The 13,158-nt window shown below is 45.5% G+C and overlaps 1 protein-coding gene across 1 annotated transcript in view; it reads left to right on the top strand.

The window, feature by feature from the left end:
- TMEM260 (transmembrane protein 260) overlaps nucleotides 1-6,437 on the top strand; it is a 29,843-nt gene extending 23,406 nt beyond the window's left edge. Inside the window, exons 9-14 of the mRNA XM_018083017.1 lie at nucleotides 1,029-1,200; nucleotides 2,144-2,292; nucleotides 3,594-3,770; nucleotides 4,508-4,561; nucleotides 4,985-5,075; nucleotides 6,165-6,437. Coding sequence (XP_017938506.1) covers nucleotides 1,029-1,200; nucleotides 2,144-2,292; nucleotides 3,594-3,770; nucleotides 4,508-4,561; nucleotides 4,985-5,075; nucleotides 6,165-6,437 — 916 coding nt within the window. The remainder of the gene's footprint in view (nucleotides 1-1,028; nucleotides 1,201-2,143; nucleotides 2,293-3,593; nucleotides 3,771-4,507; nucleotides 4,562-4,984; nucleotides 5,076-6,164) is intronic.
- The last annotated feature ends 6,721 nt before the right edge of the window (nucleotides 6,438-13,158 follow it).

Here is a 13,158-nt window from a genome sequence, read left to right as displayed (position 1 = left end):
CTAAAAAAACCTGCTTGTAAATCTGTGCTTTATTTCCTAAGCAGGTTGGCAGAATTCATTTGACCTGAACTTCTCTTGCTTTCCTTCAGGTTTCCTTGTGCCCTGTGTTTTTTTCTATTTTTTTTTTCCCTTTTGAAGTGTGGGGCTTCCTTATCCCACAAGCACCTGCAGTCACTTGGATAGGAATCAGTGTCCTAGTAGGGGTGCTCAGGTGGAGGTTGACCAATGAAGCATAGACTTCATCCTCAGGAATTCTTCCTTTGCACACATCTTTTCCAAAGGCTTGTCCGTAGGTGGGCCAGTCATAGCTCATGTCCTGAGCCAAGTCATGGAGTGTCCTCTTCTTGAGTCCACTGTGTGCACACACAGATGTGTAACAAAAAGGATATAATCTCAGGTGATGTAAATCTGCTTCTGCCTGATGCTACAAAAACTTGGCTTTTCAATGCTTAATTAAAAGCACTTTTAATGCTTAATTAAAACATTATAGGATGAGGAAGATTTCAGGTACTTTACAGAACCATCGTTGTACTGGCACTTCCAGCACCAACAAGTAAGACTTTTGGTTTAGCCCAATAAAAAGAATCAGACTTAAGGTGAAGGTGTGCAGTGAGTGTGTATTTTGGCTAAACTGTAGTGGCTCATGTCTGTGGTTCTGGTTTCTGGGGGACTGTTGTCTAAATGTTTCATTTCTATATCTCAGTTTCTCTGGAAATGGAGATGATTGAGTTGGAATGATTAAGTTGTTGATGATGCTCCATCCCTGGAAGTGTTCAAGGCCAGGCTGGGCAGGGCTTAGAGTGACCTGGTCTGGTGGAAGGTGTCCCTGCCCATGGCAGGGGTGGTGGAACAAGATGAGCTTTGAGGTCCCTTCCCTCCCTTCCCATTCTGTGATTCTGTGATGCTTCCAACAAGATCTGACTAGGGTGGATTTCTGTGGTTGCCTCTTGCATAAAATTGTTCTGAAGATGTGCAAAGCCATGCAAATACCTGGTTTCGAGATACTGTTTTTTATCTGTTCTCTTTAGTGCTTGTGATCAGAGCAACAACTATGTTGTTGACAAGTTTGCAAGGAATCTGCTGTCCTCTATGCCCATGGGTGCAGTGATCCTGCTGAGAGGAGACTTACCTGGGAATGCTCTTCGTTACCTTCATTACTGCGAAGGGATGAGGCCAGATATCACCTTAGTGGACCAGGAGGTAGGTTCAGAAAGTGCTGCTTAAAGAGTCATCAGGCAGATTGAAACAGGAAGCAAAAGTTCGATTGTTCCTTTGTCTCCTTGAGAGGGTCTCATTGTTCAGATAAAACTCATGATGTGGAAATAAATAAAACTGATATTTTTTTAAAGGGTTGTGGGTAGCCCTAGGATGGAGCATGGTGTGCAAGGCCCATTCAAGCCCAAAAAGCCCCCACTGAGGCAATAGTGGCTAGAGAGATGGGAAAGCCAAATTCCTTCATCACTGCAGATATCCAGATGTGCCACAGGGCTGGTGTTTGCCTTGCTGAGGAAGTTTGTCCCAGCTGTTTTCTGCAATTGCCGCAAAATGCAGATGTTGGGGCAGAAGAAGACTTCTGGGATCAGCCTGGAGGGCAGCAGGGCAGCAGTTACCCCATGGATGATGCAGCTTTTGGGTTTCTCCTGAGGGCTTTACCATGCATCCCCTGCATCCCCTCTGTTACCTTGGTGCTTTTGCAGACTTCTGTCCCCGTTTTTTACACTAAGATTGAGGTGCTGTGTGTCCCTGGGTGATGTTTGCACTCTTTCCTTTTTCACTGAGCAATGGAAAAATAAAAAAAAAACAAAAACCTCTTACAGAACAGAACACCTACATTTCTGCCACCGCGTCATGCTCGCGCTTGGCTTTGCAACAGGAGTTTGTGACTTGCTGGCAAACCCCAAACCCAAAACCTCGTGTTTAACCAAACCAAATCCCTGTTGTGTCTCTTACCAGCTGTTTTGTGTTAGAGTGAGGACCACGTGCCTCTGATCAGAAACCAAACTGGTGACCCAGTGTGGTGGTGTGGTCACAACCACTGCTGGCAAACAGTCATTACTCCCTCAAAACCCATTTCTTCTGGATGTAAAAGGGATGAAAACTTTGAATTCTTGTTTTAAGTATGGCAATATTTTTTTATTGACAGATGATGACTTATGAATGGTATTTACCCAAGCTGGCAAAGCATTTACCTGGTGTTTATTTTCCTGGGCACCGGTGGAATCCTGTGGAAGGAGTATTACCCGACGGGACACTTGCTTTTAATCTCCATCGTTTCCTCAAAGTAAATAAACAGTAAGCATTTCTTTCATATGTAACAGCTTTCCTAAAATCTTCGACCTTTTTTTTTTCCCCCCCTACAAATTGTTTATGGAACAGCTTGGTACTGCATCCAAAAGACCAATTTTCTCCACTGACTTCTTCCCTGGTGGCGAGATTATTCTTGCAATTAAAGCAAATATCTGTGCAGGAGTAACTCCATCCGGATATAATGTTGCCTGTTGTTTTGAGCCTGGTTTGGTTTTTAGGAGGGAAAAATAAGAAGGTGATGATCAGAGTGTTTACTGATCATTTCTTTTGTTGTTGTTGATACAATTCATCACAGAAAAAGGAACAGTTCCCCTGCACTCAAAACGACGATGGCTGGAGAGCAAATTGCTGCTGCTTCTCCTTTGTGAACATTGTGGCCAACTGATTAGCATAGAATGAATGTATTCCAGGAATAATCATCATATAAAAATAGCTTGGTAAGAGTGGAGAAAGGATTAGATACTCACATGAATAAGAATAGCATCTGCATTTAGAGTAGCCGGGGTGAGCCTGGCGAGGGTGGGGAGGCAGAAGAGCAGAGCCAGGTGCTGTCAGGAAGAAATGGGCTTCTCCTACGGCTTCTGGCATGTTCGTGAGGTCCAGGAGAGGGGAGAGGATGTGCCACCTGTGCTGGCTGCACAAGATGGGCAATGCCAGATGGGGTATTCGCTTGCAGCAGAAGAGCTGTTTTGCAAACTGGTCCAAAATGTGCACTTTCTGATGTGAGATGGTCTGGACAGGTGTCGGTGCCACAGGAAGAGTTGTGCTGCACAACTTAGATCCACATGTAAAAGCCAACCCTCAATCTCCAGTATGACCCTGCTTCAGTAAAAAACACAAAAGAGAATTTGTTTAACAGTGTCTTTTCTTCTTCCTACCACACCTCAACCAAAAATTTAACCTCAAGATTTGATTTCATGCACAAAATTATATCACTAACAGAGATCATGGGAAGCAAACTCACCCTGTGACATCTTTCAAAAGCTTTTTTGTTTCTTACAAGAGGTTAACCACCACTTCTTGTGACAGGAAAGTTTCCCCATGTGTGTCAAGGGTAGGTTTGTACATTGCCTTAGTCTCTCTTTGAGGTCTTGACTACTGGAACAGAAACATTCCCAAAGAGGATTTCACTGGATGGAAATTTTTCATACTCAAATTCAACAACAATTTCGGATATTTTAGTTGTTAACTTAAGAAACACTGTGTGTGTGGTTTGCTCAGGGACATGGGGTGGCCCAAGGTCTGGCACAGCTTCACAATTGCTCTCTCTTGGGTTTTTTTGGCAGTAAGGAGGTGTTTGTCTGCATAGGTCTTCATGAAGGTGACTCGACCTGGAGAAGGAGCCATTCACTCTGGCCCTGGGGGACGTGTGAGAAGTTGGTTCCTTCCAGTGTTGTGTTTGACCCAGGAGAGTGGATTCGTCTCACCAGGAATCTCTATAACTGGACTGAAGACTATGGCAGGTACGAGACAGAGATCTTGCTCCTTCCTCTCATCATTCTTCTGCCAGCAGCACTGTCACATCCTCTGCAGCGTTGCAGGAATTAACATGAGCCAGGATCATGATGGTTTGTGTTTTAGTAGATATAAGGAAGAAATTCTTCCCTGTGAGGGTGGTGAGGCCCTGGCACAGGTTGCCCAGAGAAGCTGTGGCTGCCTCATTCCTGGAAGTGGCCAAGGCCAGGGGCTTGGATGGGGCTTGGAGCAACCTGGGATAGTGGAAGGTGTCCCTGCCCATGGCAGGGGGTTGGAACTGGATGATCTTTAAGGTCCCTCCCAACCCAAACCATTCTATGATCTATGACTTTTATTAGTGTGAAATATAGCGAGGACATTTCTAGTCAAGTATCAGCTTCAGTTCTGGCCTTAAAACTTGAACAGGAGCTAAAATCATTGACTTGAGACATCCAAAGGTTTAAATGTCATAGACTGATCTGCCATGGTAAAAAAAAAAAATCACTTCGAGAACTGGGATGCTGTGAAGCACCTGATATGCCAGAGGCTCCTTTTGTGGAGAGAGTGGAATAAGGTTTATGAATGACAGAGGGTCAACTGAACTCCCTGCTGTCAGAGCCATAGGCTTCATGATGGGTTTTCTTCTGCTTGGGAGGTCTGTAGCTGCCTGGGTTAGAAGGGCTGTGGTGGGTGAAGCAAAGTGACATGGATCTGACGGCTGAATTTTATTCTCATTCCCATTTAGTTTCAGTCCCTCTTCCTGGGAAGCTGTTGCCAACGAGGAGATGTGGCAAGCCAGGTAATTCTCCATTGCTCCCTTCCAACAGCCAGTGGGCAATGCCAGCTCACTGGTGTGGAAACACACACCAAAGCGGGCAGCTTGATGGGGCATGGCCTTATTGGATCCACGTGTGCCAAGCTTTGGAAGGAAAAGGCTGGCAGGATGAGGTGAAGCGTGCAAGGACTCCAGCAAAGCCTTCAGGAGAGTGCTCAATTTGTTCCCCTGAAGGTTCTGCTCAAAGTGTTTCAAAGGAGCAGAAAGCAGTTGGGGCTTGGGGTGAGAAAATACATCATGGATAGAAATTTGTGTCACTGATGACTCAAATGGAGGTGCTGGTTCTGTCCCATACGTGGATAGCTGTGCTGAAAATGTGTATAACCACGTGATGTGAGCTGGTTGCATTAAGCAGTTACTACATGGAAGTTTTTCTTGTTTTCCCAGGATGAAAACAGCTTTCTTTATATTCGACCTTGCGGAGAGTGCCAGTGTGACTGCAGAAATGAAATCACAACTTTACACATTTGCATACAACGTAAGTCATCTGTTTGGGTTAGGAACGCTCCCTGCAGCCTCCATCATTTATTTTTTTCCCTTTTCTTTTTCGTTTCTTGACTCCACAGAAACGTGTTTCCATACAGGCCCTGTAATCTGCATTCCCCTTGTTTATCCAAACTGGGAGCACAGCCGATTCAAAGAGATTTGCTCGGGGATTTTATCCATTCCTACTTGCCCCCTCGGTCACAGAGGATGCCAAAAGCTAACCAGTCAACACCCTGCTTTTGCTATAATTATGTTGTCTGTGCTGGGCTCCAAACCCATGCCAAGAGATTGCTTGTCCTGAAGTTCCCCCTATGCACTTGTCCCCTCTGTCATTACACAGTCGTGCGTCTGAGCCAGCAAGTATAAAATCCGACAGTCTTCTCAGTGCAAATTAATTCTGCTGCATTTCACACCAAAGAATAACACCCATAAGCTGGTGTAGGTATCTCTGGAAATACTGGACTGCCTGAGATGCCAACAGATGCACGAAGTGATCAGTGTGTGTCAGCAGAGAGGAGCAGCATTTCACACCCCAGCAGAGAGTCAACAAATAGTTTCCTTAATTCTTACCCGTTTTGCTGTGATTTTTTTGCTGTTCTGCAAAGTTCTCAGGCACGTGCCTGCTGTTAAGATTATGAATATTCCCTCTCAAGTCAACAGACTCCTTAAGTCCTGTGGAAGACATCCTGATCTCCTGAAATATTGGATAAATGTCTTCCAGGCGCGGCGGTTAAACCTCTTTTTTTTCCCCAGCTTGGTGTAACACCTCTCTGGGGGAAGCACATAATGTGCCGTGGGGTTATCACCATCATCTGTAATGTTTCTAAACAAACAGCTGCTGTCGGAAGGGAAACGTTTCAGCCCCCCTTGGGTTTCTGATTCATGCTGTTGAAAGGCAAACACAGAGTGAATTACAGAAATACTCCGACTCTGGACTTGGACGATTCTAAATAGCATCTGTTCCTTCACGGGCAGTTTTGAAACACTGTTAAGAGCTGTTGGTCCCCTTAGTTCAATTAATTTGCCTCCCCCCCTTCTTTTTTTTTTTTTTTTTTTTTTTTTTTTTTTGTTCCTGTAACAGTCATACAAAGAAATTGTCAACTCTCATCCCAATCACCCGGTGAACTGGCACAAAAACTACGCCATCGCCTGCGAGAGGATGTTGCGTCTCCGTCGGGGGGACGTGGATCCCGAAACGTTGCTCTCTGAAACTGTGAAACATTTCCTGCTGTACACCGAGAAAGCAGAGGATGATCCCCAGCGCCAGGACATCCTGCAGGCTGTGAAGCACCTGGAGAAAGAGCTGCAGGGGCTGAGGAAAAGGAAAGCAGACCTGAGGCGGGGAGCTGGGTAGCGCCCGGTCCCCCACCCGCCTGCTGGAGGGCTGGAAGTTTGAAGTCAAGGCTTAACATCTGAGTTAGTCCTTGACAACGTGAGAATGGTTTTAAAAGGTGACAGAACTGGCAGCAGAGAGGAAATCAAGTGTGCAGGAACATGCTGATGTTTGGTCTTTGATTGCTGTTGCCAAATGAACTTTGGGGGTTCAGGGAGGGAGATTCATCACTAAAAAAAAATACTGGGTTTCAAAAAAGAAAATTTTTCTTCTTAAAGGAACCTGTGATTCTGTTGTACTATGAACATTTATCTTTTTTTTAATATGTGCAGCATCCTTTATAGATGTAAAAATGTATTTAGCATTTAATTGTTTCCTCTGTTACTGAGCCAAGAGGTTTTCTACAGCCATTTTTCATTTGCTGTTCTGTGTCTATGTGTTTTTATGGTCACGAGACAGCGTGGTTAGGTGGGTTTCCCTCAGGACAAGGATATGGGATGGTGCCCTCACAGGAGCCTATTTTGAATGTGCTCTGTGCCCTGTCTGTGTCTGTGCTCATGGGCGCTTCAGAATCATAATCAAAGAATCAGAGAATATTTTGGGTTGGAAGGGAACTTAAATACTATTTTGTTCCACCCCCCTGCCATGGCCAGGGATGCCTTCCACTATGCAAGGTTGCTCCAAGCCCTGTCCAACCTGGCCTGGAACACTTCTAGGGATGGGGCAACCACAGCTTCTCTGGGCAACCTGTGCCAGGGCCTCACCACCCTCACAGCCAAGAATTTCTTCCCAATATCCCACCTAACCCTGCCCTCTGTCAGTTTGACGCCAAACCCCCTTGTCCTGTCACTCCATGCCTGTGTAAACAGTCCCTCTCCAGCTCTCTTGGAGCCCCTTTAGGTACTGGTACCCCCTTTTAGGTACCCCTTGCTTTGCAGGGATGTTTTTTTCATTACATCACGTTTTTTGGGATAGACCTTATTGCTCTAGTTTTCCAACAGCGAGCAAGCAACTTGTGTACTTTCTCTTGCAGAGCACTGTGACTCTGCAGGCAGCAGTTTGGCACCTCCTGCACTGCCTCCACCTGGGGTGGAGGGTCTGTGGTCCTGAGGCCTCACAAGGGAACACAAGAGCAGCTCCCATGGGACACTGCTCTCCCTGTGGTTCATGGCATCTGTCCTGTGGCCTCTATTTCTGTGTGAGCCCATAATGCTCATCTACTCTGCCACATCCTCATGGGTACTGGGGATTCCAGAGCTGCAGTTTTAGAGATATCAGGGGCTTTAACCAAAAGAACAGGTGCGAATCCATCCTGCTTATCAGTCTACCCCAAAAACCAAGCGGCTTGGTTAACAAGAGTTCAGCTACTTGTTTAAAAAAAAAAAATATATAAAATAGCATGTTTTTCAAAATGTTTTCAGTTAATCTGTATTTCAAATGCTTAAGGCAGACCCAAAAGTCTGGTGGTGTCACTGAGAAATTCATCTGAATTGTCATGCTTTGTTCTGTGGTTCTGAGAGGTCTCAGCCCAGTGTTTTGCAGGAGAGAAATTGCTGCCAGGCCAGGTTTCATTTGGACTAGTAAAATTTTCAGAGGAGAAAGAAGTAAGTCTGTAAAGTTCATGTTATCAGATGGCACCTCTGGAAGCTTCCCTGAGGCTTGGAGGAGCAGACTGGGATGTGGGCAGGAGTGAGGGGTGTTGCAGGTGGATGCTCTGTTGGTCTGTAGTTTTGAGGTGTGTGTAGGGACATGTGGCCCCTCTTCCTAACAGATCTTTTTAAAAGTGGACTACTTCTCTTTTTCTCTCCAAGTGCTGATTTTCCCAACTCTTCATTGGATGCTTCCTGTGTAAAAATCAAGCTGATATCTAAGAATCTCTTAACTCCAGTTGCACAACAACGTCCTTTATTTTTCACCCTCTCAGTCTGATTTATTTTTTGTAGTGTGACTTCCATAGCTATTCCCCCTGTCACTACTATAAACCATTCCTGTACAAACAGCAGATGAGAAATGAGCAGTGAAAAGGAGGAAAACTGCAGCTGCTGGGTTGCAAAGCCACAAAGCAGAGGGGTGAGAAAGAAGAGGAGCAGTTCAGGGGTGTCATTTTAACTCTTTGTGTTGTAATTTACTACATTTCAGGTCGGCCGTGCCTCACTTAAATCTCTTCCTTCTTCTCAATCCCTGCAGAAGTGTTTGTACAGAGCAGGGGAATATCATACATTCCTCTGTGCAGCTTTCTCAGGGCTGGCTTTCTTCTCCCTTCTCCAAACCAGTCCTTCAGCCTGGCAGAAAAGCATTAGGAATCCAATTTTTGAATGCTTTTGTTACCTGCATTATTGAAAATCCATTCAAGCAAATATACTGAGCCGAGGGTTTTCTTTATCTTGATTAGATGCCCCTCCTTAGCCGCACAGTCTTGAAATAATTGGAAGCTTTTGTGGATTCCACTATCTGCTCTGGAGAAAAGAGGGGCTGTATCCCAGCCTGCAGCCTGCACTGACTAGTGTATCATCCTATACTGCAATAAACAGGGGTGGAAACTACAACAAGAACTTTCCCAGTGGCAAAAGCCTTCCCAGGTGTGAAGAGCAGTGGAAAGGGGATGCCTTTTTAGGGAGCAAAGCACAACCGTGGTGTTGACCTGTGCTGTGTCCCTGTGAATCCTGTGCACACGTGATGGAGGTGTCTGTGCTGGGTGTTCAGCTCAGAGACATCCCACAAAGGGGAAAATGTTTAACAGTGATGGAACTTCCGAAATTCCTCCCCCCTGAACCTGTTCAAATGAGATTTGCTGGTGCTTGCAGACGAAGCCGTTGCGTGGATGTTGCTGAGCCTGTTGGCTAAAAGGCAGAGGGATGCTGGCAGAGTTTAATTTTTATCAGCTCCTCTTAGGTGGCACCCTGAAGTTTATCAAACAAGCAAAGCTGATTTGCTCTTCGTTAGTCTCAGTTGCATGAATCGGTTGCCAAGTAAACAGGATTTTGCATTTTCCTAATTACTTTCATATTTGTGTTTTACCTCTATTTGTTCTCTTGCAAAACCGGTCCTAATAATTAGTCAGTCTCCTGCTGCCTAGACCTTAAAAAAAAAAATAAAAAATAAAGGGGTGGGGGGAGAGGGGAAAAAAAAGACTTCTGAAGGGTTTTTTCTCCCTTATAAATTCATTTTTGTTACAAGCATCTTTTATACATATTACTAAAGGGAGCGCACTAAGAAATGCAAATAATAGTTCTTTATTTTATTATGACAGTTAATTAATAGCAACCTGTTTTAATGAATAAAGTCACTCAGAGTCCTTCAGCACTTCCTAAGTAGAGGCCAGAATCTGTAGGGATTCTTTTTTCCCCCCCATTGTATAGCTCCAAGACTCCGAACACTATATAGGGCCTGTATAGAAATGCTCGCTAATGAAGAGGGAGGGCGAGGAACTTGTCTGCATTCAAAGATCACTGGTGAGTCATTCAGCGAGAAAAGGCCCCTTGCTAGGAATAGTCACAGTTCCGCGGCATTGTGCTGGCAAAAGGGTTTGATCAAAGGTCTCCTGCCGAGCTTGCATGGTTTCCTTTCATACGACGACCATAATTAAAACCACTAATTCTCTTTTAAAATGCTGCAGGATGCCATGTAGGCATCTGTCTGGAGTGTCCTTTGTGCTGTCGGGAGCTGTTAAGGACCAGCGCCGAGGGCTTTTCAGCGACATGCCAGTCAGGAAGGTGATTCGACATAAGGGTGCCTCTGAAGGCTTGACAGGGCCTTGACTACACAATTCCAGCTGAATTTGCCCCTTGTCAGCTGCCAGTAAATAAATCTCAAAGAAGAAGAAGAAGGAGGGAGGGTGGGGGGGTGCAAAGCTGAAGTTTCATTACCTGATCCCCGGGGCTTTGTTGGTTTTGGCATCGCCCAGGGGGAAGCCCTCGCCCCTCGGGGCCGGGGAGCTGGGGATGGCCATTGGAGACCCCGGCGCCCGGGCCGTTTGAAGACCGTCAATACTTGTAACAGTTCAGCTGTTAGGGAGACAAATAAATGGAAGAGCCCATTAATCCCCTTTGGGTACTCGGTGCCTTTTGCCCTTTTATCGCAGCCTTATTAGGTTCCTACTCATCTTGAACCAGGAGGGATGAATTGAAGTTGTTGAGCGCTAATTGGCAAAGACTTTTCATCGCGGGCCAAGAACTTTCGCTGACTTGAAAGTAACTTCGCCACGGGGAGGATCAGCAAATTTTCGCCTCGCCGTTTAAAACAAAACCCCCAAACCTCGTTGGGATACAATGTGGTGTTTAAAAAAAAAATTAGAAAAAACAAACAAAAAAAAAAACCAAAAAAAAAGAAAAGAGGAAACTGCTGAATTATTGGGCTTGTCCTTCATGAGGATGTTGGCAACTTGTATTTGCACTTTAAAAGAGAGTCACAGAGCCAAGCATGGCACAGGATGATCCACCCCCAAACGCAGTTGAAATCCACGTGTCTTATGTGTGTGTTAACTGAGACCTGCTCATGGAACAGGCTTCCCAAAAGGAGTCTGGGAGATGGTCTGGGAGGGGTCACCATCGTTCTTGACTGTTTGCAACTGCTCAAGGGTCAAGTAGAGCAATGCTGATGTTTCCGTGTGCCAGGCACAATTCTGTCTGCCTTAGAGTCCTTCCTGGTTTTGGTGATGGGATTTATGGATGAGAAGTGTTTCAGTGTGGAGGCACTTGGATGATCTCATGTGAATTGTTTTTTGGTAAATGCTGCATTAATTTGAAGGTCCTTGTTGCCCTCTCTCCCCATGTCCTCCATTGTGTATTTTAAATAAAGAATAAAACTTTTACCAGGTCATGAAAGCATCTTATACTTGATAAGTGACAATGCCACGGGCCACCTCCACCTGGAAGACATCGAGTTGGGGATTTTAGAGCACAAAATCCCATTGATGTGCTCCCCAACCTCTGCATTCGGGGCACTCATGAAACAAGGTGCCCACATTAAGGACAACATCTGCCACTGGGATGCCAATCTATGTACCCTGGCAAAGCCCACCCATTCCAGAGCCCTCACCACCTTTCCAGGGGCTTCCGGGACTGGGAGCTTGACGTGAGCAAACAGGCAGCTAAAGCTCCTGCACGGTGCAGTAGGGAATGGAGACATCATTGTCAGCACCCTCGGAAAGGCTGTTTGGTTTGGATCTTCCTGACAAAGCCACAGCGAGCACATGTGGTGTTGCCTCTGCCAGGTGTCTGGGACACCCTGCCTGGCTCCACGGCCACCAAGGGCCACACAGCGAGGGTGGAGGGGTGCTGGTGGCACCATGTTGTCCCTTCTTTGGGAGCATTTAAGTGCTCTTGGACAGTCTCGAGTTGTAACACATCGCTGCTGGTCAGGCACAGCAGCAGCTTGCTGAACTTCGGGGAAAAAACGTGAGAAAAGCATGGGTTTGGATGGGTTTGGGGGTCTTTTTTTTTTTTGTCATGTCCTTTGGTTTAGCAGTACAGCCACTTTAAAAAATGGCATCTGAAGAACTCTGCTGCTTATGAAGCCTCCCCAGGGAGGATCTGCTGCCTCTTTCAGGCCAGAAGGACTTGCCGGCCCAAATTGCTGCCAATCTTTTTCCTAAAATTTATTATTTCTCCCTTGCTGCCTCTTGACACTTCCTGTTATATTCAAAGCTGACATTTCAATAAAAGCTTTTTCGAAATAGGGTGAAAACAAGGAATGAGTGTAAATTGGAATAACTTTATTCAGATGAGTGGAGCTGGGGGAATTTGTGCCGGTGGAGAGCTGGTTGGAGGTGGTGCTGTGATTGACAACCTCTGTCCATCCATCCATCCATCCATCCATCCATCCATCCATCCCTCCATCCATCTATCCAGCCGCCCTTCACAGCCTGCTTTAAACAAACTGGAGATTTGAACAAACCCAATACAAACGTACTTGTTATGAGTGAATTTTATCAGTAAATCCTTGATGGTCAAACTACAGCAAATCCAGGGTTTGATGGTGAGTGAGGAATAGCCACAGTGGCCTTGAGGAAGATGAAGGTCAGCCTGGATACTTGGTGTGCCTGAGGGTTGTCGTTGCTGGAGTAAGAAAAGTTCTCTGTAAGTGATGATTTCCTGCCTGCATTTGGGAAAGAAAATGTGAGAATTTACCACTCGATTACAAGCTGTGGCTTGGCATCGAGAAAATGGGATTTTTTTTTTTTAGAAATCCACAATCATAATTTTGATCTTTAAACTTAATTGAACTAATTCAATTAGACCATGCCAGTCTTGCATTTGATTGAAGACTGCAGTTTGGTTTTGCTGGAAGGGAAGAGAGAACCATGAATAATTCTGACTAGATATGAAAGAGGATTTTTCTCTCTTGTGGGGGCCCAGGAGGGAGGTCGGAGCCTCCTTTGGCACGTTGTATCCCACTGCTCCGAAGTGCTAATGTATATTTTGCACAACTTATGCTGATATTTGATCAATACACCCCATCACATATCACATCAACTCTCCTCCAGAGAGGAGACCTACAGAGACCCATTTTTTGTCACGTGAAAATCGGAATCCATGACATGACATGGGGAGGACTCAGCTTCTTCACTGGCTGTTTTATTTAGGACCATTTGGGCAGCTGTCACCTTCAAATAATTACAGAAAACACAACAAATGTGGGCAGTATGGGACAGGTGTTTTGTCCTTGATTTCTGAAGGCAGTGTCCTACGGAGGTCCCCAGCAAATAGGTGACCTCGAATATCATTGAAAATATTGGGGTTTA

Source organism: Manacus vitellinus, unplaced genomic scaffold (genome assembly GCF_001715985.3).
Source record: "Manacus vitellinus isolate BGI_N305 unplaced genomic scaffold, ASM171598v3 scaffold_6_pilon, whole genome shotgun sequence".
In the NCBI taxonomy this organism is placed as follows: domain Eukaryota; kingdom Metazoa; phylum Chordata; class Aves; order Passeriformes; family Pipridae; genus Manacus; species Manacus vitellinus.
Note: the sequence above shows the minus strand (reverse complement) of the source record. Positions and strands in the feature narration are given on the sequence as shown.